We start from the raw sequence: 27175 nt of genomic DNA, 5'->3' as shown, positions 1-27175 counted from the left end.
GTACTACAAACTCTACCCTCAGTGTTCTGCATTTTGTATGGAAGGCTGATGAGCAGAAGCAGCACAGAGCTCAAGGAGGGGAGCCTTACAGCACAACTATGGCTACCCCTGACTACGCGTGACTGGGACGTTGCGCACACTCCCTCTGGTGCAGTAACAGACTCAGAATATATAGTTAGACAAAAGTAAAAATCTTTATTGCTATGTCAGCTGAAAAGTCGATGCAAAAATATTCCTTCTTCCTGAACTGCTCTATACAACTGAGTAAAGAATCATCAAAATAGTGTTTTCCAGCAACGGTATTTGCCTCTCCAATGCGGTACACAAAGGCCACACTGCTAACGGTGCATTCACAGAACAATTTTTTCCTGTATACTGTAAAAGAGTTCTTACAGCTGCATGCTTAAGTGGGATATATGACATTTTTCCTTTTTTAAATAGAAAGCATGAAAAAAGATAAGTCGTGTGCTGTGGTATTTCTTTAACATGCATTGGGTCATGAGTCAAAACAAGAACATTTTTAAATGGAAAAAAAAAAAGAAAAATACACCAAAGTCTTCAGTCTGCAATGAAACAGCAGACAATGACTGCACAAAATGCATGAGGCTAAACTACTGTCCAGAAATGCCCTTTGGCAAATGGCATGAAAGATATCACCATCCAGGAGTGCAGAAATGTCTGGAAGTCCTGGGCCTTAACTGTGTCTTAAATCCCAGGTACTAGAAATACTACTCAGGTCTCACTGCAGACCTTCCCACAGAGGGAAACATCCACTCCATGGATCTGGGCTTTTCCCTCCTGTCTGGCTGAGGACTCTGATCAGATTTCAGCAGTCTGCAGTGACTTCCCCAGGTCTGTTCCAGGTGCTGGGCGCAACATTTAGGGCATGCTTTATCTTCAATCCTCAAGCCCAAACCAGGCACCAATATTGCCTTTACTGGCTCTTTCTGCTAATGTCTTTCTGGTCAGGCCAAGGCAGGCAGGTCAGTGCCTCCAGTGTGCCTGTTTTCAGTGAGTATTCCTGGCAATAGGGCCAGAACTATTGAAGGGACAAACAAATTCCCCAGACTGACCTCGTTGTGGCCACCTGGAGCACGGCAGCGCTGGCAGCAGTCAGACAGCTCCGTGAACCCAGCGCTGAGAACCTCCAACAGTATAAGAGACTGGGACATTCTTAGTGATGTGGCTCTATGGAAATGATGCCATCTGCAAGAGGCACACAGAATTCAAGGGAGAGAGCAGAAGAGAACAGGAGAACTGAGAGGGAACACACTTTCTGTCCTCTGCTATGAGGTCCCCGCTAGACTTTCCCATCCACATGTTCCATCTACAGCAACACCAATTAGAAGTCTGAGGTGTAAGTCCAGTGTTAATAAGGATCATGAGGAAGACAAAGCAAATTTGCTGTCTTCAGAGAGGCCAAAAAACAAAAGGAGGCACTACTCAGAGTAAGAGCAGCAGTTCACAGTATCGATCTAATTGGAAGCAGCGGTGGACTCCACAATTTTACAGAACAAACCATATTCTGCCACCCGTAGGAAACGTACTCCCTTTCTGCCTCAGAACCAGAAACAGCTGGAGAAAAGGCTGAGTAGTGGTTCAGTGCATTCCATTTGGAGGAGCAGATCAGAAGCCTGCATTCTCCCTTCTGGAGCTTCATTTAATCCTGTCCTTCCTACTGAACTAGACATGGGCAATAATGACAAACTCCCCATGTGTTTCACACAACACTAATGGCTCAGGCTAGCAAGGGCACACTGGACTTTCCACATCAGTGCAAGAAAGAGTCCTGATTTGCACTGACATCTACCATTCTCCTAGTGCAAGATTCACCACAATCTTATTCAGAAAGAAGTGTACATTCCTGCATCAATCCCACACTGAACAGAGCAGGTAGCAGACACTGATGGCTGGAACACAGATACTTGGTGACATTATTGCCAGCAAATGAACTGAAGGTTACTCTCACATACACCGAGGTGAGCCAGTTCTGCATGCTTAATATGGAGAACCTGAAAGAGAGCTGAGTTTTATTCTCTGAAACTTTGCTGCTGCTGTTTCTCTGCCTGAGGAATTTAAAATGCTGTTTCCATGATCCTAAGAGTGAGCATTTCTCTCCAAGTAAAACAGACAAACACGGCCAAATCATGAGTTTGGACAAAAGATGGGTTGTTTCATGATTACACCACAACTAGTACAAGGTATATCCCAAAAGGCTGCTCTCAGGTATGGTAAAAATACGCCCTTTTTCCCCAGTGAGAAACTCAAGGAGCTCGTAAGTAAAAACAGAACTCCTGCAGATTTTGTCAAAAGATCTGTATTGTTGGAATCCCACAGCTCGCCTGCACAGCATCCCTTCAGTTCAAGGCCTGAACTTCATCCAAAAATACACAATTCAAGCTCCTCACAAATCTTGAGAAGAAACTTTCACATTTTCTTCATAAATATAATTAATAAAGGAAAAAAAAGGCACTAGCCCACATTACAGTCCAGATTATTGCACCACCGCTGTGACAGGGGCAGCTGCTCACCAGCCCCCTGCCAGACAGGGAAGACACCTGCACGCTTTGGGGGCCAGGGACTTTTCACAATGCTTCCACAGGATGGTTACACAGAGAATCCATTTACCCCTTGCACCAAAAACCTTAATGAAACCACGCGACAGCTGCAGGCTGGGCATTTCACCATTAGTCGGACTGTTTTAAATATCTCTTTCCCAGTGCTGATAAAGATGTTTTTAAGGTGAAAAGTTGCTGTGCTTTCCCCCCCCCCCGCCCTTTCTTTCCCCCTCCTTTCCCACTGAAAACTAAGTAGAAACAAAGATTCTTTCACCTTGTTGGTGGCCAAATTGGGCACACATCACAAAACACAGGTTGCTCTGGGTTTGGACTATGATTCCTACTTTCACATGCAAGCAAAGACGTTGTGGCTGACAATGCAGTTAATGTTGGTGGAAAAGAGTACCAAAAACTTCCTCAGCACACAAAGAGCAGCCCAACTGCTTGCCAGCCTTAGAGCAATACACCACTTATGCCTCAATTTCCTCTTTGACTGAAACCAGCAGCAGCTCGTGGTTTCATGTCATGTCTTCTGGAAACAGGAAGGCTCTGCTAAGAGACACATGTGATGAAGGTGGACAAGCTGCTGAGCTGGGTCTGTGCTCTGCAGCTAGAAGCACGAGCTCGACATGTTACTCAGTCACTCAGTCCAGAGCTGATCCTTCCCATGCTCTGCGTAAAATGCAGCAGTAGACACACACTTATAACCCAGCTGAGTTTTCTCATTCTGCATAGGCTGATCCCATTATAGTTCTCACTCTACCCTGCACAAGTGCTCATCAGAACATCTGTACCCTGAATCCTCAAAAGACCTAATAATACCTACTGGGAAAATCAGCTGCCCCTGTTGTGGACAGGGGACTGAAGTGCTCTCTCCCCTGGCCCTAAGTAATAAAGTGCTGTGCTGAAGGGGAAGAGAACAGCTTAAGTGCAATCAATAAAAGTGCTTGCAATTCATGTAGGAAACCATTCTTGGGTCAGCTTCATTCCAACTTGCTGTATTCTTTCAAGGAACAATGAAGTCAGGCACTGCCAGGAGGGCCTGTGTCAAAAATATTCAGACTCCAAACACTGCATATCGGCCCCTCTGCCTTCCCTTTTCCTCCCCCACAATATACCAGCCCCTTTTCTGCAGAGCTGGCAGAACCTCAGGCTTTAAGGAATAAGAGGGAGGCACTGGAACACCCACCTTCTTTCTAGTGCTTGCATAATTTCCAGACAGTTTCAAACAGAACACAGCTGATCTGGGCGCTCATAGAACAGACTACAGCAAAAAGTAGACAGCCCAGACTGTAGCACTCTCATTTTTTTCTCCACTCCATTGAGGAAGCAGCAGATGCCTGTATGCCTTGAAGAGCCCAGCTCCCTTTGGGGGCACGACAGCCCTTACAGGATAGAGCTTCCTGGGACAGACTAAGTGAGAGTAGTACTTGTAGGATTACAAAGCTGTGTCAAACTCCTCTGCCAGACCCCCTGCAGGCTCTTCTTTCTGCTCCTGATCTGCTCCATTCTCTTGTTGCTGTTTCATTTGTTCCTTCACTTCCTCCTCCAGATCAGGTGGCATCACAAATTGATCCTCTGGCTCCATCTGGGATGGAGCAGCAAAATAACCTGTCTTCTTCTTGGGTGCCTCTGTGGCTACTTCAATGAGGTTAAGGCTCTCCTCCAACGGCACTATGGAGCCATTGGAAAGCTTCTTTCCATAGAGACAGCATGTGGAAGGAGATTTCTGCAGTTCACACTTTTCCTTAACCCCTCCATGTGCAACTGTGCTGTTTATGCTGTTCTGCCTCTGAATGACGAGGACAAGTCCAGAGTCATCCTCTACCCCTGGAGCAGAGGAGCTGTATTCTAAAGCAGGAGGATCAAACTCCAGACCCCTTCCTTTACTGCAGTGGATGTCCACCTCTACCTCCACTTTACTGCCATTTGTCATCACACCTTCCACAGGCTGTTCATCATCACTATCCAGGCCATTGTCAGACTGGTTACTGGAGAAGGTGGCACTGGAAGGTTGGCGCTGAAAGATGCTTGAGGGGAGCAGAGGATGTAGGCTGCAACGTCGCTCTTGTCGTGGCAGCAAACTGCCATCGAGACCCACAGCATTGTGTTCATCTGAAGCAGTAGAGCCCACCTCACTGCTGACCTCAGAGGCAGACAGTTCACTACCAAACTCTGAAGCAATTCCACTGCTAGAGGAAGGTGTCGCTGTCTTGGCAGTGGTGGAGCTAAATCCCCCAGGGCCTGGTAAAGAGAGGCCATGCATCTCACATGTGCAGTTGTCCTCACTGATGTTCAGATACACCACCATTGCACCTACATTGTCCTGGCAACCGTAGCTTTGGGCTAATGTGCAGAGTTTCTTTGCAGCAGCTAGAGGGTCATGTAGATGGCGCACAGCTGAGACAGCCTCCGTGTAAGAAAGGTGTTCCCACAGTGCTTTGTTCCCTAGAAGCAGCAGCTCATCCTGTACAGTCAGTGGAATGGAACTGACATGTGGCTTGGGCAGGATCCAAGGGTGCAAGTATGTGCAGCCCAGCATCCGAGTACAGCAAGTCACACCATTTACCTTGTTGTCCTGCAGACAAGAGGAAAAAAAAACAGTAGCATTAGATCTGGTATTAGATCATTTGGAAAGCACTATTTATCCTGCCCATGAACTAGTTTGGAGCCTTGAGAAACACCAATAAACAGGTAACATCTGATACTGTATGGAAGAAAGGGATCCAGGTCCAGGATATGGTCTAAGTGCTACATAGTTTAACATCTGGCAGAACAGATAAACAGGTTATCCCCGTCAGAAACCCTTCCAGCAGATAGCCTTGAACCTTTTTAAGACTTACCGTGCAATAAGCTAATATGAATGGCACTGATTGGTCAGTTCTTTACTGACTACATGTTTTCCAGTTGTTTTGAATTTCCTTCTTACTTCCAAGTTTTTAGAAAGTTAAACTTTAAAATGGTTTCTGGAGAATTCTCAAATGTTTTTGCATAAAAAAAAAACACTGACCATTTCAGCTTTTCTTTCTTGGTGTGTGTGTGTAAAATTTCCTCCCGTTGTTAACTGATATCCACTTTCATATGTCTCAGTAACCACTAATCCCGTAGATAGTCAACCAAGGACAAGAAAGTGTAAACAACAGATCAAAATATGTGAAAAGCTCGTGAAAAGAGACAAATTGACCACAGGTATATTAAATGCAATAATGTGTTGGTGTCAACAGAAGAGGAAGGGAAAGTGCCCTGTAAGTAAACTTTAGGCTCAGTAAAAGCTAGATGGTAACATAGATACATAGATAGTTACATAGATGGTAACATAGATACATACATAGTTACATAGATGGTAACAGATTGCAGCTACTCCCTCCCGAACCTACAATCTTCTAGCCCCATCATACACATGCTCAGCAAACATGAAACACAGCTTTTACTGGAGGTTGGAAGCTGAAGTGAGGGGGGTCCAAACCAACCTCTGTTATAATTGCTTTTTGTTCCTTGATTCTCTTGGCCTCTTCGGTACACTGCTCAAGACTGAAGACTTTGGAGAGGAGCAGTGGTTTTCCACTTCGGCACAGAACAGCTTGGCACGTTCCCACATTGGCCACAGTCAGAGAAAAGGTGCTCGCTGAATCAGCCATATCGTGATGAATATAGCAAAGGACAGCAGAGGAACCCAGCTTTTGCCCAGCCATACCCAGCTTCCTGTTGAAGGAAAAGATGTAGGAAGGCTCCAGACTTCACAACAGACATTTTGGAGGGTTGCCTCACCCCACCTAGCACATTAACTGATGCACCTATACAGGTCCCACCCAGGAGCAGCTTGCTCACCGTCATACCTGTGGGATACCAAGAAGGTGTTGGACATGAACATTGTGTCCGACTTCTGTACCTCCTCCAGGAGCACATCGGCCATGGTGCACTGCAGCAGGCGTGGCAGCTCCTCGTTCTTGTCACCATCAAACATGCCATACACAGCCTCCATCCCTTCCGCAAAGCTCCCCAGTGCCAGGGACGACACACACAGCCTGTTAGAAAAGCATACAGGCAAAATTAATCTGCCTCAGAGGATTGTATGGTCTCCAAAAACACAGCCATCAGCATGTTGCCATGAGTACCATTCTCACGAGACAACAAAGCCACTGTCTTGACAGCCACTGCACCACAACATGTTCAGCTGTTGTTTATTACTGGAATGCCTCAACCCTCTTTGATTGGACTAAGAGAAAAATGGATGTAGTATGCATGCAATAGCAAAAGCAACTCTTCTAGAGTGGGAAAGCCTTGCCCAAGGATCCCAAGATAAGCATGACAAGGGTAAGCAATCTTGACACTATGCAAGAGATTCAGAGAGATGGGAATGGATGAGCTACTCAGCAAAACATGTCTGCTTGGAAGTTTAGCAATGCACTTCACATAGCAACTTGAGGAGCCAAAACATCAGAGTCCAATAAACCAGGATACTCACTTGTTTCTTTGCCCAGCCATCTCAGCTACTCCATGACTCCAAAAAGTAGAAGTGAGTGCTGAGTCTGTTGGGAGGGAGGGCTTAGAATCAATCTTCAGCGTGGTAATGTGACTATGGAGAGAGAAGAAAACAAAATAATTCTTCTCTCCCAGCCACCATGTTGAACAGCTTGTTCCAAAGGACCACATCCACTCAAGAATTTTACACAGTAGCAAATACAGGAATTCAATGTCCTGGCATTCTGATGATGTCAGAATACATATGGTCAGACACAGCTGGGAGAATGTCCACTTGAGAAGTTTCTCGCTGATGATTTGAACCCAGCCCTTTCCCTTATTACAGGACAGAAAGCTTCAGCTGCTGCCTCAGGCAGGAAACACTGTAAAGTTACACAAAGTTGTGTTATATATGGTGCTAGCCCATTTCCTCTCCTGGGAAACTTCCCCTTCCCCATACCTGTCACAACTAGCTTTGCAACTCCCTGACTCTCACCTGAAGATATCCAGTGTCTTGTGTTCTAGCACCAGGTTTGTGTTTCCAGTCAGGTCCAGCTCTTGCAAAGCAGCTGGCAGTGCCTCAGGGATTAGGATTTCATTTAATTCATTGCAACTCAAGTCCACTATCTGCAGCAGAAAAAAAAAAAGCATGATGACAAAGAACATATTCTCTATTCTTTCATGTGATCAGTTACCAGTTATTCCAGTGCTCTGTGCTAACATCAGATAAATCCCACTAACAACCGTATCCCACAAACAGCTCACGAAAACGGTGATGACCTATAAGCCAAGGTCACGAACAGTGGCAAAGAATGTGAGTTGAGCCATCTTCAGTCAGTTAAGAAAGGCAACAGATCTTCTATGTGTATTTTGTGCCCTCTTTACGAGCTGACTAAGCAAAATACTGAGATCTCCAGTTCCTCTTGTAGCAGTTACTTACAATTCTCCAACCCAAGCTTCCTCCTGATACCTCACTATATGTAAGGTAAGAATACCTGTATACGAGGCAAATGCAGGATCTCTGGAAAGATGCTGATGTCATTAGAGTGAGCAATAAGTGTATGAAGTAACTTGCAGTTTGCCACAGTTGTGGGAATTGTTTTCAGTTTGTTGCCACTCAGATTCAGCTCTTCCAAGTGTTCCAGCTTACTGAGTTTGCTGAAAGGGAAACAATAGCATATCCTAAATGTCAGAATTTATCACTTCCTGGACCTGCAGATACAGCATCCACAGACATTGTCCCTTACAAGCTACATTTCTAATTCACTGATATGAGACCACGAGTTATGCATTTACCTTGCAGGGAAAGCCTGAAGGTTGTTGTTTGCCAGATGCAGGATCCGTAGGTTCGGATGTCCCACCAAGACAGGGATGCATTGATCTGTGAGGTTGTTATTGGTCAAGTAAAGCAGCTGCAGCATGCTCAGACTCTCCTCCCCTGTACATGCAGAGGGCAAGGACTCCAGGCTATTCGCAGAAGCATTCAGATACCTGAGGCTGACCACAGGAAATGGAAAAAAAAAAAAAAAAGAAAAAAAATCACTTCATCTAAACCACTCCACTAACAGCAGGAAAGGTTGCTAATACAGCTATAAAATTGCCTATGCAGATGGACAAAGAGCAGTAGGCAGGCAAGTCAGACAACACAGTGTAATATCCCTAATCACATTAAGATTTATGAGTCTACAAATGACCATTAGCTACATGTCACTGCAGATGCACGCAGCATTTTACAGTAAACAGTGAGTACTGTAGAATAGATGGAGAAAGTAGACAATACTGGTAGAAGGAAACTACATGAACTTTTACTTGGAGTCTTTTAAGAAAGGTTGACTCAAGTCTGAATAGACAAAGAGTAGAGATTTCTCTTGCTTTTCTTTTGAGAAATACCTGTTGTATTTCTGCAGTAACATCTGATAATCTGTATGGCCTTTCTTTGCTCCCAAATTAATAAATTCATTCTAAAGACAAAGCGTGCCAAGTAGTAACATGACCTTAGAAGCAGTTGCAACTGAAATTAATACCATGGTTGGCTGCTAGGTTAGGCACATATCTGTTTTCCTGTAATTAAATATTAACATGGACCAATTCTCTCACACTGGCTGGATGATTTCTCATAGCACCTGAATTACCTCATCATAATCTCTCACGCAAATGTCAATAAAGCTCACAGCATCTCACAAGGACAGTCACGCAAATATCACCTTCACAGCTTCAAAGGTTAACAGAGAACATCCATGATACTGTCACTCACTTCAGAGCCTTGACAAAGAGCGTCTCAGGGAGTTTAGTCAATAGGTTGTGCTGAAGGTCCAGCACCTCCATTGGAATGTGCTCTTGAAGAGGTGGAAGGCTCTGAAGATTATTGTACCCCACTATCAGTTTCCGAAGGCTCAAGCTGCTGAGGATCCTAGAAAGAGAGGGTTCGTTAGTTCAGCTTGGTTCAGTCCTCCCTCTTCCCATCTGTAGAATGGGGACAATTTTATTTTCAGATGATAAAAAAAAAACCAACAATTTTATGACTATAAGTTGTTGTGCAAGGCTTTTTTATGCTTTAATCTGCTGGATAACCCTGATAGCTCAAAGTCCATATTAGCAAAGTTGGAACTTGAAACAAGATATATCCACAGGGTTGATAGCAGACACACAATGAAAAAATCCCCAGTGGGGATACAGTAAATTCCAGCACTTAAAAATCTCTAAAAACACTTGAATTTTTAAAAATATGTGTTTCTGAGTCTGCCTTTTGCATGTTTGTTATATGTAACACACTTAAAATGTGGTCTTTTTCATACAACCTAAGAAGGAGGAGAACCTATTAGCACAGAGGGAGGGCCATGAAAATTATCAGGGGCTGGAGCACTTTTCCTATGAAGACAGGCTGAAAGATCTGGGGTTGTTCAGTGTGAAGAAGAGAAGGCTCCAGGGAGACTGTATGGAGGCCTTCCGGTATCTACAGTGGGCCAACAGAAAAGATGGGGAAGGACTCTCCATCAGGGATTGGAGTGATAGGACAAGTGGTAACAGCGTTAAGCTAAAAGAGGATAGTTTTAGGTTACATACTAGGAAGAAATTCTTCACTACAAGAGTGGTGAGACAGGAGCAGGCTGTCCAGATAAACTGTGAATTCTGTATTCCTGGAAGTGTTCAAAGTGAGGTTGGATGGAGCTTTGGGCAAACAGATCTAGTGGGCAGTGTGTCCTACCATGTCAGGGGAGTGTGGTAGCACTAGATGATCTTTAAGGTTCCATCCAATGCAAACCATTCTGTCATCCATCAGCATGGGTAAATTTCTAAGTTCTCATTATCTCAACCTTGCTACATTCTTTTCTTGCTTTAGATGCACATAATCTTGTCTCTGATAACCAGAGTCACTGCTGAGAACATTTCCTATGACTGCTGCTTTAACTACTTCAGCCATTTGCATTTCTTCACTGTGACCTACCATTGCATTCACATTTCAACACAGCTGACCCAGACACTCTCATTCATTACAGTCACACTCCCTGCTAAACACATGTTCAGCCAAGAACATCTGGGCTTTGGTTCTTTCCATGATATCCCTTGTACCTCAAATAAGTCACTAAAAATACAAAACAATAAAATAAATAAAATATTAAAAAGTCATATTAACTCTTGGCTTCCAGTTACTACATTGCTGCAGAAGCTGAAATGGAAGCAGGCAGAAAGGAGTTGGCTGATGATGATTGTGAAAGCTGCCTTTGAGACAAACTATATCATATCTCTGAGATATCTACTTTTGGAAGTTAACTGGTGAAAACTCTGGAGTGATGCAAGGTTTGTTACGGCTTCATCTATAACTTGCGTTCACAGACACTACTGTAACACAAAGTTAATTCATAGCAGTGTGTTTTACTTCAGGTGCAAACTCCTGGCAAGGGACGGAACTATTTGGCCCCTGTTAATCAAGAGGTTGATTTGGAAGTCAGTTCTTTCAACACATGAAAGCAAAGTACTTTGGAAACTGCACAGAGAAATTAAGTAAAGTATCTATATGCACAACAAGGAATAAGGTAAGTGGAATAGCACTGCTTCTCTCTTCCCAGTCAGCTCCCCATTCGAGAAAGTTCAGATTCGTACAAGAAAGTAGTCTGCTGACCTTGATGGGAGTTCCACAAGGACGTTGTAGCTCATGTCCAGAATTTCCAGTTTCTTTGCTTCACAGGCCCAATCTGGGACACACTGTAGCTCATTGCTGAGAAGAGCAAGGAAAAAGCTAGATACCAACACCTGATATAGAATATGCTCCATCTGAGCACTGCACGGGGCTGCTGACAGACAAATGAAAAATAGGAAAAAAAAAAAAAAAAAAAAAGCACCACAGTATCTGAGCTACTCACATGGCATTTATCTCTTGGCCAGCTGCATAATGCAACATGTTTGGTAGGAACTACTGTTGCAAGACTCTGATGATCTCACTTTCGTTTTATTTCAAGCATTGATATAGCAGAACAGGCCACCTTATGCTACCCAGCTAATGTGCTTCAAATCTGAACTGATGCAAGATCAGATTCCCTATTTTACAGGTATGACAATCTTGCTACTAGGGCAGATAAAGAAAATGAAGACAACAGTGAATCACCAGCACACAGTTTACATATTTGCCCCGCAGATTCCCACCATTCAGCCTAGTAAGTTGTTGCAGGTTCTTAGTGGTCTTTATTTGGCCTGTCTTGCTGATTACAGCCTGCAGCTGAAGGACAGCCGGTCACCTAGACAGGTGAAAATGGTTCAGAGGGGCTTCTGCAACAATTTCATCATCCTTCAGCACTGGGCTTTCCAGTTCTACTGTGGAGATGAAGTGCCTTTTCTCAATTGCTTTCAACTCTTTCAAAAGCGTAACAACTCCAGAAAACATCTGCAGAAAACACCAAAGTTATTCAGATACTTGCTTTATAATCTGTGGTGTATAGTCACTTACTGGGAAAGTTCTAGACATGTCAGTTGACCAGGAACCGGGTAAACACTGACAGATGTGAGACCTGATGAAGTAAAGCAAATAAATATTATTGAAGAGCTCCAGAGGGAAAGCAGAAAAGCAGCACACAGACTAGCTAGTAAATGACACTGATAGCCTCACTCTGCAGACACAACAAAATGTCTCTACTTGTCTTTCCTACAACAGAGTTCAAACACCGTACATCAGCACAGCTTCTTGCTGTCCAGTTCACTGTCTGCCACAAGAGACACCAGAATAAAGGAGAACAGTGCTTCTATGTGTGGACTCCCAGACAATTCTCACCAGAAGACAAATAACTTGGATGGCAACTCTTTATGTTGTGCAGCCTGTGCACACATACCCATAATATGATCCCAAAGGGTAGACATCAGAAGCCCCATCACCTATGCTCTCAATAATGTCAGTAAATATTAGTATTTTTGTGAGAGGAGATAGCAAAAGGATTGTTTCCTTTGTTCCCAGGGTTTGAAGGAAGAAGGCAGATGAAGAACATAAGGACACGTACAGTTGTTGCTGGCATACAGAGCCCGAAGGGAGAAGCCACTCAGTGTCAACTCTTTCAGCTTATTCCGCTCACAGTGCAGCTGCTCCAGGCAGCCCAATGAGCTCAGATCCAGATCTGTCAGCTGATTATCTCGCAAATCCATGTAAGTCACAGATTTATTCCCCTCCAGCGTGTCAGCTGCTGCTCTCTTCAGGTTGTTCAGCCTAAACACTCAGAAACAAAAGGTACAGAGTCAGAAATCAGAACACTGAACACTGTACATGAGTAAGAAGAAAGGAAGAGCTCCAGCGCAGGCTTTCTTGCGAGTACAGTGAGATGTATGAGTAGTAACGATGGATTTCAGACAGTGAATGTGAAGAAAAACAGTTCCCTGTCTGCACGGCTACGTGAAACAGTTCTACTCACTTTCCAGTGTTCAAGAAATTCTGAAGACCACAGTCTATAAATTTCAAGTGAGATCAGTGGACAGTTACCTAGCACTGACAGAGCATGTGAACGCAGAGACTAGATACTCCACTGCTTTGTAGTAGACAAAAAATTCTTTGTCCCTTTCTAAGAACTCTGCAATTGGCAACCTGGAGAAAATACCTCTAGAGAGACAAAAAAAGTAACAAAAGGCTAAGAGAGCTCTAAGAGCTACCTGAGCTCACAATAACAGAATATCAAAAGGGGAACCTCGAGTACTAAGTGACATTCTGTGGTACCCATTCTATGGCAGGGGATTTAGAACTAGGTTATCTTCACGTCTCTTCCAACTCAAACAATTCTATCATTCAGTACATTCAATCACTGCTCAGCTGACCTTGTTTCTCTAAACAAATCCTGCACATCCTCAGAAAGAGAACTCCCTAAAAGTGGGGAAAAACCCAACACGATTTATAGAATCACAGAATCTCTCAGGTTCGAAAAGACCTTAGAGATCATTGAGTCCAACCATGACCTAACCATACTACCCTAACTAACAGCCCTCCACTAAATCATGTCCCTGAGCACCACATCCAAACAGTTTTTAAACACATCCAGATACGGTGACTCAACCACCTCCCTGGGGAGCCCCTCCAGTGCTTAACAACCCTTTCTGTAAAGAAGTGTTTCCTGATGTCCAACCTAAACTTACCCTGGAGGAACTTGAGGCCATTTCCCCTCATCCTGTCACCTGACAGAAGTGGGAAGAGACCAACCCCACTTTTGCTGTAAGCACCTTTCAGATACTGGAAGAGAGCAATAAGGTCTCTCCACCGCCTCCTTTTCCCCAGACTAAATAGTCCCAGTTCCCTCAGTCTCTCCTCATAGGGCAGATTCTCCAAGCCCTTCACAAGCCTTGTTGTCCATCTTTGGACTTTCTCCAGCACCTCAACGTTCTTTTAGTACTGAGGTGCCCAAAACTGAACACAGTACTCAAGGTGAGGCCTCACCAATGCTGAGTACAGAGGCAGGATTACTACTTCCCTAGTCCTGCTCACCACACCATTCCTGGTCCAAGCCAGGATACCATTGGCCTTCTTGGCCACCTGGGCACACTGCTGGCTCATATTCAGCCAACTGGCCATCAGTACACCAAGGTCCCTTTCCATCAGGCAGCTTTCCAGCCACTCACAGTTCCTCTACTGTAAACAGGAAGTGACATTGGTTCTTTTATATACGTGTACATATACACATCTAAATAGATACACACATATACATACACACAGGTATACACACATGGTTCCCCTTACCTCAGGTCCACACTTTTGATGTGACTCATACGGTTCAGCACTGTAAGGTCCAGGTTCTCTAGCAAGTTCCCTGCCATGGCTATTTTGTCTAAAACGGTGAGTTTCTCACAAATTGCTGGTAGCTCACAGAAGTTATTGAAGGAAAGCCCAAGACAGCTGAGCTGCTGCAGACTTCCAAGCTCTTCTGGTAAGGATGTGAGGAAATTCCCATCAAGCCAGAAGCTCTGTAGACTACAGAAGTGAAAACCAAAACAAAAAACAAACCAACCAACAAAAAAGAAAACAACAAAAAAAAAAAAAAAAAAAGGAAAAAATAAGTAATTCAGCAGCCAGAGAGCCTTTAAAAGATCAGTAATGGAACAGGCCTACGTGATTGTCCATCCCACAGTAACAACAGCAACAGTAAGTCACGCGCATCTTCATCATACCACCACTACTGCAGTTGAATATTACTAATACGGCACTCATTCACAGTGACTGCACCTACATCACAGCTCAATCAGAATCTGTACCACACTAAAGCTATGGTAACACATTTTTTACATTCTAGCCTTCCTTGCAGCCATTCAGAAAGGAGTATTTTCCAGGGTAGCAAAATAAATGGTTTTTAAATTTGCACAGCTTTTCAGATTCCAGTCTCATGTGCATGAGACTGGAATTCCAGTGCATGGTCTTTTCTTATGACCATGTTCCAACAAAGAACTTTCTCAAGAGTGGTAGAAAAGCACTCTGAGAATATAACATGTCCTTATAAAGAACAAGGGCTCAAGAGATGTGATGTGCATCAAGAAATCATAAGACACCCCAAAATAAAGACAAACTCACAAAAAACTAACCCCACAAAGAAAGCTTCAGTGGGAATACATTCATGGGCTTGAAAGCCTTCAAGTCTATTTTAGTTTGGCAAAGTTGCACCTATGATTCAAGGCACAGTAACTAACCTAAGTGTCTTCCTAGGCTGCTCCAGAATGGGCAAAATCCATTAGCCATTGTTCCAAAACTGGTTTACCTTAGTTATTTCAAAATACTAATAGAATAGGCAGGAAATCACAAGTGATGATTCTACCAGTGACTTTTCAAATGACAACCATGTAACCATTCTGTAACATCTTGACTTTGAAAGGAAAACAACCCTTACTGTATCTGGGTCTCAGCCTTCTACTGGAGTCAAAACTAGCACTCAGTCTCCAGGAACTAACAGGTTGATGAGCACTTATACTTTTGTAATTGGCCCCTTTACATCAGCTGTGCTACACCAAAAACAGCAAGAAAGTTTATAACCACAGAAGAAAAAAAAGCACTCACTTCAGCAGCTTGCTGATCTGACTTGGCAAGTGATGAAGTCCATTACAGGACATATTGAGTTCGGTCAGAGTAGAGATCTCACACAGCGATACAGGAAACTCCCCCAGTCTGTTATGAGACAGATTCAAGCTCTTCAACTGAGAAAACCTAGAGGCAAGAATTTCAGTTAATTAGCAAACCTCCATTCAAAGGCTTTCAAAGTCTTTATACGCAACAATACAGTCAGCTGAATCGTGGCAGGTTTTAAATAAATATTATATTAAGTCACTGATATTCTGTATCTCAGTGGTAATGCTGACAGTGATCAAATACCATGTTTTTACTGCAGAAGCAGACGAGAACCTTTAAACCTGATCCATGACAGACTCTGAGCAACTATGATTAACTAAAAGAAAGTTCTCAGTTCAATGAATTTACATTTTGAAGCTGCATAAAATAGAAGTTAATGTATTAAACTGGGATGACTCTTAAAAAAGATTTTAACGAGAGGAATATCCTTTCAAGGGAAGTACAACAGAAGGCCTGTCAGAGCTGTGAAATGGAATGGCAAGGAAGTGCTGACTCTGCACTGAGCAGCCTGAGGATCAGCACCCAGAGGTCCTTGAAAGGATTTTCACACTGAAAGTGCCACGTGCTTGGCAGACCTACAGGATAGGGTTGGCCTTCTGGGCTGCAGGCACACACTGCTGGCTAATGTTGAGTCTCCCATCAAGCAACACTCCCAAATCCCTCTCCTCAGAGCTGCTCTCCAGCCATTCTCTGCCTGTATCTGTGCTTGAAAGTGACCCAGCCCAGATGCAGGACCTTGCACTTGGCCTTGCTGAACTCCACAAGGTTACATAGGCCCACCTCTCAGTCCATCCAGGTCACTCAGGATGGCATCCCTCCCCACTCTAGCAGGTCAGCTGCATCACTCAGCTTGGTATCACCTGCAAACTTGCTGAGGGTGCACCCGATCCCACAGTCCATGTCTGCTACAAAGATATTAACTAACACCAGGCCCAGTACTGATCCCTGAGGAACGCCACTCATCACCGGTCTGCACTTGGACACTGAGCCACTAACTACAACTGAGTGTGAACATCCTTACAACAAACATATTCAATATACTCTAATTAAATCATAGTGTCCTTAGATGCTCTTGAACCTGATCTTCACTTACAGCAGGCAGATATTCCTTCTCCCAGTTCTTATCTTTTCTACCTTTCGTATAAATCAGTTCAATTTTAAGAGATCTAGAGCAGTTCTCAGGTTTTGGAATCAGCAGATATTGTAACTACTTTCTCAGGAATTCAACAGTGGCTTTTTATATGGTACCTATTCCTAACAATAAGCAGCTCTTTTTTCTGATATAAGCAGACCGGCAAGAATCTGCCCTTAGGAGGTAAGGCATTAAGTGTAACATCTTAACCAGGTTTTAAAATTCATCCTCCCACAGTGATATCAAAGCAAACACAAAGGGGGGCATACAATTTTCAAAGCTTCTTTCTTCTCCTTTTCTCCAATATTCTTCACTAGTAAGAGACACAGGAATGGATTGCTAACCTCTCACTCAAGCTGCATACATGAGTCACTTAGGTGGTAAGAATCCTGAAATCATGGTTCGTTTTTTCCTACAGCAGCATAAGAATCAATAATTTCATTTACTGCAGTTATGTTTTCCTTTTATTATGGCTCCTCAGTACTGGTTTGTGCCCTCACAGGGCATATTGAGATAACAATGAAGAGATACTGAAACACAGCAATGAAGTCACAATGGGATCTATCCTCTTTTATAACAGCCCAAACAGATGCTGGCCTGGGGACAGAAATATTCCATATACTGCTTTTGCTTCATTGTAGATTTCAGCTCCATCAGACAAAGACAATGCCAGAGTGAACTGGGTTTCTAACATACCAAATGCATTGCTGACTTATATGCAAGGTCAAGCCCCTTTGCTGATCCTGTGAACTAATGACACTACATTTTAGAAAAAAAAGTTCTATCACTGTTTTTAGCGTCATCCAATATACCTGGAGAAACAGAAAACAAAAACCTGAATCATTTTCAACAGCTTTTCCAGTAACAATGCATTACAATATACCAGTTAGATTATACTTAAGCAAGCTCAGAATTAAAACAAAATTGGATTTGACTTCGGTTCTCAAAGAAATTGCAAAGAATTCCCATAAGCAAGCAACTTTTTTCTTACTCATGGATACCTCTTCCTATGGCGTAGGAAGAAAAATGAAATAACCTGGTAACAGGTGTTTAGAGATTCAAAACCATGTTTTTAAAATTAAAAATAAATAAATGAATAAATCAGACCTGCAGCTCTACAAAGTTTCTCCAAATACATTTTTCCTGCAGCACAATGGGCTCTAAGCAGTGCCATCTGACAGCATTACTACAGGCTTCTTAATGGTATTAGAAATTAATTGAGTGACTCTTTGATATCTTTTTAAAATGGGCAGTATATAGACATCAAACTAATCTTCCTATGAATTTTCTCCAAAATTCATTTAAAAAAAATTTTGTAATACTCCTTCACTTACACAATTACAACACAATTCCATACCATGACACACTGCTCACTCTCTTAAGAGCATATTTCAAGTTGCCAAACTAAAATTGGAGTACCACAGGCCCTCAGCTAATTCCAATTGCACTTAACAATCAGAACTAAAGTTGGATCTTACAGATCTTCCACAAACTCTTACCTCCAACAGAAGCATGGTGCTTTTCCTCACCTATATTTTGTGCCTCCAAATGCTCTCTATTTGTCAAGCAGTTTATTAGTTTTTCACCTTATCGATACAAATAGCACACCACTCCACAAGGCTCATCTCAGGTAAAACTTAGCGTAAATAATTTGTGGAAAGGAATTCACAAATACTGTAAATTGCTGGCAGCTTATATCTGCTTCCTCTGCTTAATTTTGCTTCCTAGTTCCCTCATCTGTTAGAGTTCACTTAAGATGAATCTTTTACCTTCCCACAAGAACAGGAATTCCAACTCCCTTCACCCCTGGATGCTTACAACCAGAACTCCAAATGTAGAAGAAAAAGAATTCTTTGCATACCTGCAAAGAGAGTCAAGACTCCCTGCTCTGCTTGATCTCATAAAATTGTGTCGTAGGTTGAGGTAGGTGATGTCTTGACTGTAGAAGAGATGCTCGGGTACTTCCTCAAGGCTGTAGCATGAAAGATCAACCATGCTAAGTCGCATAGACACAACCTGAAAGGAAGGAGTAAGAGTTGTAGCTGTGCAACAATTCTTATATGGAAGTCTAATGGAAAACCAAAGACTGCAAGTAGTAAACAATCCACAAAATGAAGAGTCCCTGTATACCCACCACACACAGGTAGAGTTCAAGCAGGAAACCAAGTCCAGGGAGTATTATGGCATTTGCTACTCCATGACAAAGCGACAGAAAAAGCTGTATCTCTGGATAAGGAATGTGCTGAGAAAGTAGTCTGAGTGCCTCCCAAGGTTGCAGACAGCAAAATGAAGCAGCTGACACTGCAGTTCTGCTCTGTATACTATACAGAGCCTCTCTTTGGCCAACCTATTACTTTTGATTTTCTTCTGTGTGCTTGTTCAGGCTATAATATCAGAAATATTAAAGATGAAAAAAACTTCACATGTTTTTGTGACATTTCATAGTCTCTGTAAATATCATGTCTCCTTTAATTAAGTACACTTTGTCTCAAGGTCTTACTTGCTTCATTTAAGCATTTATTACCAACTTCAACCTGCACCGTATTTCATGTTATATATTTGAGGTCAAAGAGCAGTTCAGTGTTGAGCTATTACCAGCTAATTGTACTTTAATGTGGAATAAGGAAGCAGCTCTGAACAAACTATGCTTACCTTGCTGACCTACGATCCCTTGCTTTACTGAACTCAAATATAACAGGGTACCTCTGAGTCAGTCTAGGCCACAGGTCACAGGCGAATGGCAGCAGGAGCAATTAACAGATTTCTACGGCTGTAAATTGTTCTAGTGAGCTGTGATTAGCTACTCTCAGTAGGGTGGGGGTGAAAAGAACACAGAACTGCTACTCAACAATGCTGTACAGCCAGTGCCCCAGGAGAAAGCTCAAATAAAGATTCTGTAATCCCGAGCATGTAAGAAATGAAGAAAGCTGGAAAGCATCCCAGGTACTTTCTCCAGCATCACAGTTTAAATCGCTGCCTGCAGACCCAGCCTGTACAATAAATCCCTTCATTTCCTTGGTACCCACCACCCCAACTGCTGCAGTCTCCAGGGCCTCACCGTGGATGCCTGTCGGTGCCACCGCTGACACTCTGCCAGTGTTTCAAAGGAGACATGGTATGTCTGGGCTTGTGCTCCAGCAGATGTGAAAGCAAGAGTGTACTGCCGACGTTTCATTTCTTCAACCTGCAAAGGGAGGGATGAAAACAAAACAGTCTACCTAAATTCCAGCAATTACAATGGATCTGAAATCTAGGGTAAGATATTAAAATCGATAATGCAGTATTTCGAACAAAACTCTGTTATAAGGTTATTTGAGACAAATGTAGTGTAGTAAATCCTTCTTAACATCTTTCTGCTGAAGTAGATCCTTTAAGTAATGATCTCCAGGATGCCTATTCACACTGGCTACTACTGTGAAAACAGAAGTAGTGTCTCTTCCAGCATTTTATTAGCCTTAAGACCACTTAAGAAAAGTAAGTAGGAAATAATCATGCAATTCTCCCTGAGTCTGTTGATACAGCAACACAGCCTAGATTAACCTCTTGTGGATAATACACATCATTATAACCCCCCTTCTTCTTTTTTAGGTTACAGAAAGCTTAAAAAAAGTTTTACCTTCCCTCCGACAAGAGGCAAGATGTGCATCTTCCCTGTGTGGCTGTCTTTAACAGAGGACACGATGAGACAGGTGCCACAGAGAATCACTAAGCGTTCCGCCCATTTGTGCAACTGAGTCTTCCCCTTGCGCACATTATAGATTCCAGAGAGCAGGATGCGATCTAACTGTTCCATCTGACAGGGCTTTTCTGAAGAAAAAAATGAATATTTCTGCTTACTCTCCATTTGTTCTTCATTTTCAGGTAAGAGCACAAATAGCAGCACAGCTGTAACATGCAATATCAGTTACTGCAAGCAACACGTTAAGACGAAACACTGAGTAGCACATAAAATAAAGATCTCACACAGAAGACAAGCGATGTACCTGGGGCAGAAGTGTCTGACAAACCACCACTGTACGACTTTCGGTAAAGTGTTACCACAACTGCCATGTAGTGCATTTTTAATCTTCAAGTAATTACAGATTGCGGCACTTGCCGAGCATCTGTCTTTCAGATGCAGTAGAAAGGCAATTACAAACTTACTGACCATTACCTTCAGGCAGGTTGTGTGAAATGCCTTATCTAGACTGAACTGCAGAACGTTTCTGATCTCGTTTGGGCTTCTAAGGCATTTGTCATAACACGAAACAGAGCAATCACATGTTGTGCCATTGAGCTGTCTTCTCCCCAGACACAAATAGGGTCAAGAGAACTACGAAACTGCCATTCCTACGATTTTGAAAACTCTTTTAAGAAATGCTCGCTGATATTGCGTGTATGATTTAGCCATCTATAAAGCCAACCGGTCAATGACTTGTGCTTCACCTGAGCTCCACCAGATATTTAAAACTACGGGTACAGTGAGAGCGTACATGCACACACAGATTCTTACCGCTGTAAAAGCGAATCATACAGCTGAGGTCAGAGTTTGCTGCCTCCTCCTGCACTCTGACAGGGTCATCAAAACCCAACCCAGCCAAGTAGTCATACACAATCTGAAGGGGCTTTTCAGTGGGTTCCAGCCTCCTAGCAAAACATACAAGAAAGCAGTTTGACAACTTGAAAAAGATGAAACATGTCTCATTGCAACAAAGTGCAAGGGATACCGACACCGATACTGCTCTAAAAAGGTCTGGCAAACACATACCCCTGGGTTGGTGCTTTATGCTAAAAAATCAGTTAAAAAATGCAGCATCTGAAGAACTTTACTGCAGAAGGGAAATGGAGAGGAAAAAACTTAAGCCATGCAATCCATGGTTTCCTTTATATGACTTAAAGAACATCAAGAGGAAACAATGACAAGAAACAATATCCGAAATACTGCACAAGAAGCAGACTCACAATAATTTTAAAAATCTGTTTTTATTGACCTAAAAATTTAGAACTCTACTTAAATTTCTTAAAAAAAAAAAAAAAAAAAGTTTGCTGATGTTACAGTTCCTGCATTTAAGTTTGAGCCCATTGCCTCCTTTCCTGCCGGCCCAAACACAGGCTGCTCTCAGTCTTTTTCAGCACCTCCCCGGGGGATCCAGAGGCTTAAGAGAGGCAAACAGTTCTGTAAATATGTGACTTGAGGTCTAAGTTATCACTTCTTTTTTTTCACCCTACAGAAGGAGCAGTGAACACCACACAGAACATTAGGAAGAGATTTCCAGTGTGTTACTGTAAATGACAAATCTGTGTGGCTGTTACCTAGAACAGCCAAGCTGTTAGAAAGTGGAATAAATAACAGATTGCACCAAACAGTGCAGACTTCCAATACAGCAAATCCTGATGCAGTCTATAACCTTCAGAGCAGAATTCAAGAGGAATGGGAGAGACGTGCCTGGATCTTCAAACACCTGGCCTGAGCCTCCTGCGATTACATTAAGACTCTAATACTTGTGTTACTGAAGCCTTGTGCTTGACGGAAAATAGCATTGTCAGCATGTGACCTATGGCCAAGGAATCATAAATGTCTGAATATCACAAAAACAAACAAACAAACAAAAAACACACCATTTCAAATAGTCTGAAGTAGCTGTTGCACTAAAACAAAACGCCCAGTTCCAACCCCCTGCTATAGGCAAGGACACCTCCCTCTCGGCCAGGTTGCTCACAGCCCCATCCAGCCCGGCTTTGAGCGCTCCCACGGAGGGGCATCCACAACATCTCTGGGCAACCTGTTCCAGTGTCCCACTGTGTTCAGTCTTCTGAGTCAGGTACCGGATCAACTTTTGCCATGCTCAGGTTTAGAAAGAAAACCACCTACTGGTATTTAGAAGGGTGGGGAATTCGTTTGAGAAACAAACATATCAAGGGTAAGATACAATCGGATGCTTCACTGAGTAATTTGCAGTCACAAACACATTATTAAAGCAGTCAGTAAACTTTTTTTCAATGAAATGATTATCTCAAGAGGGCGTAGGGATGTCTTGAGCATTCTGTCACCTTCCTGTGGATATGGAAGCAGGCACTGTTTGCGATTGCTTCCTGTTCCTAACAGAGATGGATCTGAAGCAATAACACGGATAGACATCAGAACAGGCTGCCCAGGGAGGTGGTGGAGATACCATCTCTGCAGGTATCTAAGAAACAAATGTGGATATGGTGATTAGGAATGTAGTTTAACAATGCACTTACAGTGTTAGGTGGATGACTGGACCTGATGATCTTAAAGGTCTTTTCTAACCTAAATGGTTCTACTGAGAACATCCTCAGTGGTGATTCAGGAATCTCTTCTGTGGCAAAGACACCCCAAGAATTACAAAGGCAACAGATGCACAAGGATCAAGAGCTCTCCATAAAATTCAATAGAATTTTATGCTCTTGATTAAGAGCCGGAGGCAATGAATTGAAGGAGTAAATCACAGAATTGCAAAGATTGGAAGAGACCTCAAGAGATCATCGAGTCCAAACCCTCCGCTTTCAAAGCACATAAAGTAAATGTTTACAGCTTGGTACTCATTCCAGAACATGGGCAGCAGGACAAATCTGCTAACTCTGCAAAGACTGCCACAAATGAATGATGATACTACCTTAACGATCACCCAGTTCAAATCTTCCTGCCTTCCACCATATCTCAGGTTGCTCAGGGCCCCATCCACGGCCTCGAACACCTCCAGGGATGTGACAGCATCCACAGCTTCTCCAGGCAGCACGTGGCAACGCTTCACCACCCTCTGAGTAGAGAATTCCTTCTCTGCAACCTAAAGCTGCCTTCTTCTAGTTTGAAGCCATTACCCAGTGTCCCATCAATACTCTCTCCGTCCCTCGCCAGTTCTTTTGCAGGCCTCCTTTCCCCATCCTGTTCTTCATATCTCTCGCCATTAGTGCTCCTGCCTTCAACCCAATTGAACCTATGCTATACCCTTTTTAAACTTGAGACACATTAAATTTAAGACTTACATTTCACTATTAAAAAGCTATTACTGCTATTCAGCTCATGCTTCTGAAAAAAAAGACCACAGCGATGCCCTTTTTCCTAGGAACTGGAGCCACAACTTCATAATCAAATGTGAAATCCTGAAGCATCACTACAACGACCTAATGAGAGCACGTAAAGCTAGAGGAGCCCATAATACACTCAGCATAAAGTCCATGAACCTCAAACTCTGAGCTGAGGTTTGTTTCCAGCCTTAATTGACTGCAGACATAAAACCTGTGACACAGCGCCCACGCCCTCTAACATCTACTGCACCCCATGCTTAACTTTAATTATTTACCTCAGAAATTCACCAAAAAATTACCAATACAAAAATACTGTGACATAACTGTCAAAGTACTTCAGAGGCCGCGTGGACTCGGAATAACTGCTGACAGCCCCACAAACTGTTCACATTTTCTCAAGACTACAGCATCCCTAAAACAACACAACGAAGGAGAATTACAAAGCGAGGCCGTATTTCTAGTTGGAGCAGCCACCAAACCCTCCCAGCTGTGCCTTGACTACATACAAACAGCTCACCGCTACTTCGTTCTCATTAGGTGACTGAAGGCCGCATCCAGCTGACACCTACTGCCTCTCTCTGTTCTGCATCTGCACACTGATGCGTGCAGGCAGGCAGAAAGCGCTACACAGCTACAGCAAATCTCGCTCAGTGCAAACGCCGGCCCTCACCTGACCAGGTCTCCGTGGAGCTGCACGAAGAGGTTTTTCCTCTCTTCCCCGTCACAGATCTCAGCTGCCAGGGTATCCACCGTACAGAGCACCAGGCGCAGGTCAGACGAAGCTGCAGAATCTCCTCCATAGACGTACACGCAGCCCCGGCCGACATCCTCTCTCAGCCAGTCCCGCTCGCGGGAGCTGAACCGGCTCCTGTTCAGGCAGCTCCTGCTCCCGTTGCGCTTCACGTTTCTCTGCGAGGCCAAAACCGGAGCGTCAGCAGCCAGCCCTGCAGCGGCACCCGCCGCCCCGGCCGAGCTGCGCGATGGGCCCCGGGTGCGGCCGGGCGTGGAGGGGCTGCGGGAGCACGGCCAGAGCCGGCGGGCACGGAGCGGCCCCGGCCAAGGTCGAGGCGGGCACCACCGGGTATCACCGGGCATCACCCAGACGCAGCGCACGCGGCCGCCCCGCACGCCGAGCTGCCGGGAAGGGCCGGCGCGGAGACTCGGCCCGGAACGGCCCCGCTCGACCCGGGCCCCCCCCCCACCTCCTGCTCCTCCTGCTCCTCCTCACCTTCAGCACCCGGACGACGCCGCGAGGCCCGGCCCGCCCGCCCCGCGCTCCGACCGCCGCCGCTTCATCCTCCTCGGGATCCGGCGCGTCCTTGTGCCCCGGCCCGGCCTCCCCCATGGCCGGTCACACTCACAAACCTCCGGCAGCGGCTCCTGCCGCCACGGCGCCGCGCGCCCCGCCCCGGAAGCGCCGAAACTTCCGCCCCGCGGTGTCGGCAGCGGCGGCAGCGGGAGGAGCGGGACGGGGAGCGGGTGCAGTGATGGAGTCGTGCACAGCGCTGGATGGACGCGCTCCCGGCGCAGTTATTAGTCGGTGCTGAGCGCCGCACGGACCGCGGGCACGAGGCCGCCCGAGCCCCTGTTGTACCCGCTGTCATCGGCGCAGCGCTCACAGCGCGGCTGCGTAACGCGGGGTGACACCGCGCGGAGGGAAGCGCCGTCCCGTACTGCGGGGCTCTGACCCTGAGCTTCCTTCATTCCTGCACGCGGCCGCTCCAAACAGCGCCTTGTCCCGCTGGGCTCCGTGAGCCGCTGTCGGCAGTCGGTACCAGCACCGCAGCCACCTCAACAGCCGCAGCCTCGTGCCCGCCCCGCAGCGGTTCTGGACTTCACGCAGCCGCTGTGGCCGCAGCCCGCTCCTTACGTGCTAATTCCCGGTCTCGTTTCTAAATGAGCTGCTTTCCAAGCCCTCACACTGGTATTATTTCTGTGTTAAGCACTTACTTCTATTCCACAGAACCTTCAGAAATTTCCCACCTCGCTCCTGGTTGATCTCAGCGTGTTGCAGCTCAGCACAGCATCTCTGCACTCAGGACCTGTTCCAAGATGGGATACCGGGCTCAGCACCAGGACGTCCCTCTGTGGCCCGTCCTGCTCCGCAGCACCTGCCCGCAGCCACATCGTGCACCGCTGCACCAACACACGGCTCTGAATTCTCAGGCAGAGGCACTGGGGAGCTCTGCTCCTTAACGAGGAGCTGACTGACAATCAGGCTTAGCATTAAGGTTCCACATGTTCCCAGCACACGCCCGTGCTGTGCAGGGGAAAACTGGGATTGTATTGGAAAACATGGTGTCTAAGGAACTGTTCCTGGGACTAGAAAACCCAGGAATCTTACAGCAGGCAACTACACGTTGCTTTAATGGGCGAGACTGGAACAATCCTCGTCTCAGTGGCACACACAGCACAAAAGAGACATTTTAGGTCAGTAAGGGAACCACAACCGACTGCGCCTGCAGCCACTGGGGGAAAACAGCATCCGCTCAGATCATACCTGCATAGCACCTGGTCCTGCTGGCAGCAGCTCGTTCAGGGCAGTATTTGACCTGACCTTTTTAAGGGTTTTTAACTGTCCATTTCACTCTCCAAAATTTCCTGAAAGCTTTTCAAACTCCGCCCTTGATGATTTCACGTCACTTGACTCTGGCACGGCCCATCAAAAGCTGACAAAGGCTGTTCCATTGTACTTGCACAAAGCAACAAGGCGCAGTTTTAAATCATGGAATATTGACTCATTTTATTAGTCACTTCATAATTTGTTTCAACCAAAAGACAATACACACAGCAGAAGTCTAACGCATTCCATGTACGTGTTTACATCAGTTATGCCCCTCACTCAAGACTTAGCATTTCAATTTGTCACATGTCAAAAATAGATTTGCAGAAGTTGGAATGCCACCAGGCTCCCTGCTCAGTGGGCACCGGTTGGTTTTAACCCGGTCAGGAGGTGCTGATTGTTTGATTTTGTGGTGGTTTTTTTTTTGTTTGTTTTGGTTTACACTGTCAAAGAGGTGGGATGGTGCTCTATACAAAATGAGTAGTACAACATAGGAAAGGAAAAGGAACGAACAGGAAAAAAGGAAAAGTTCAGAAGGGAGCAGTGCAGTAGGTCCTTCCTTCACGGCCCCCAAGCAGAAAACGAACACAAAGTGCACCACCAGAATCACTCCCCTCCACCCCCACAAGAAAAAAAAGCCATCTTTGCTGCTCCATCTCGCAGCCAGTATCAGGGCTGGGGAAAGGACTCGGTCACCTTTCCCAGCTGCTTCAGAGTCTATCCCAGGTACTGTATGGGCAGCAGTTCCCTCACTGCTATTGCTTCAAAATGTTCGAGGCCACCCACCAAAAATAGACTAAACTAAACCTTAGGACCTTCCCATGTCTTCCCTCACTCCTGGAGAACTACAGCCCACT

General features: G+C 44.7%; 1 protein-coding gene and 1 long non-coding RNA gene across 8 annotated transcripts; one reads left to right on the top strand and one right to left on the bottom strand.

Moving 5' to 3' along the window:
• Nucleotides 1–170: 170 nt before the first annotated feature.
• PHLPP2 (PH domain and leucine rich repeat protein phosphatase 2) lies at nucleotides 171–26246 on the bottom strand. 6 transcript variants are annotated; one of them, XM_015874241.3, is made up of 19 exons: nucleotides 24984–26236; nucleotides 24426–24664; nucleotides 21219–21352; nucleotides 20343–20533; nucleotides 19785–19910; nucleotides 18588–18742; nucleotides 15526–15672; nucleotides 14221–14451; nucleotides 12506–12708; nucleotides 11962–12022; nucleotides 11140–11235; nucleotides 9274–9429; nucleotides 8316–8516; nucleotides 8015–8177; nucleotides 7516–7646; nucleotides 7024–7134; nucleotides 6395–6583; nucleotides 6029–6260; nucleotides 171–5136 (listed from the first exon to the last, which is right to left on the bottom strand). In XM_015874241.3, the coding sequence occupies exons 1-19, from the start codon at nucleotides 25098–25100 to the stop codon at nucleotides 3997–3999; spliced, it is 4023 nt and encodes a 1340-aa protein (XP_015729727.2). In that variant the 5' UTR covers nucleotides 25101–26236; the 3' UTR covers nucleotides 171–3996. The 6 variants fall into 6 exon arrangements, with proteins under 6 accessions (XP_015729727.2, XP_085407414.1, XP_085407416.1 ...); XM_085551288.1 differs by lacking the exon at nucleotides 21219–21352 and having other exon boundaries at nucleotides 24984–26235; XM_085551289.1 differs by lacking the exons at nucleotides 171–5136; nucleotides 6029–6260; nucleotides 6395–6583; nucleotides 7024–7134 and adding an exon at nucleotides 7319–7402 and having other exon boundaries at nucleotides 24984–26246.
• On the top strand, nucleotides 19894–22027 carry LOC107319470 (uncharacterized). 2 transcript variants are annotated; one of them, XR_014947613.1, is made up of 3 exons: nucleotides 19896–19981; nucleotides 20588–20752; nucleotides 21937–22027. It is a non-coding gene; the product is annotated as an uncharacterized LOC107319470 (long non-coding RNA). The 2 variants fall into 2 exon arrangements; XR_004308640.2 differs by lacking the exons at nucleotides 20588–20752; nucleotides 21937–22027 and adding an exon at nucleotides 20315–20490 and having other exon boundaries at nucleotides 19894–19981.
• Nucleotides 26247–27175: the final 929 nt, after the last annotated feature.

The sequence above is a fragment of the Coturnix japonica genome, chromosome 6, assembly GCF_054131305.1.
Source record: "Coturnix japonica strain WE chromosome 6, WE-NBRP24, whole genome shotgun sequence".
Taxonomy (NCBI): domain Eukaryota; kingdom Metazoa; phylum Chordata; class Aves; order Galliformes; family Phasianidae; genus Coturnix; species Coturnix japonica.
The sequence above is the reverse complement of the archived record's forward strand: the minus strand, read 5'-3'. Positions and strand labels throughout refer to the sequence as shown.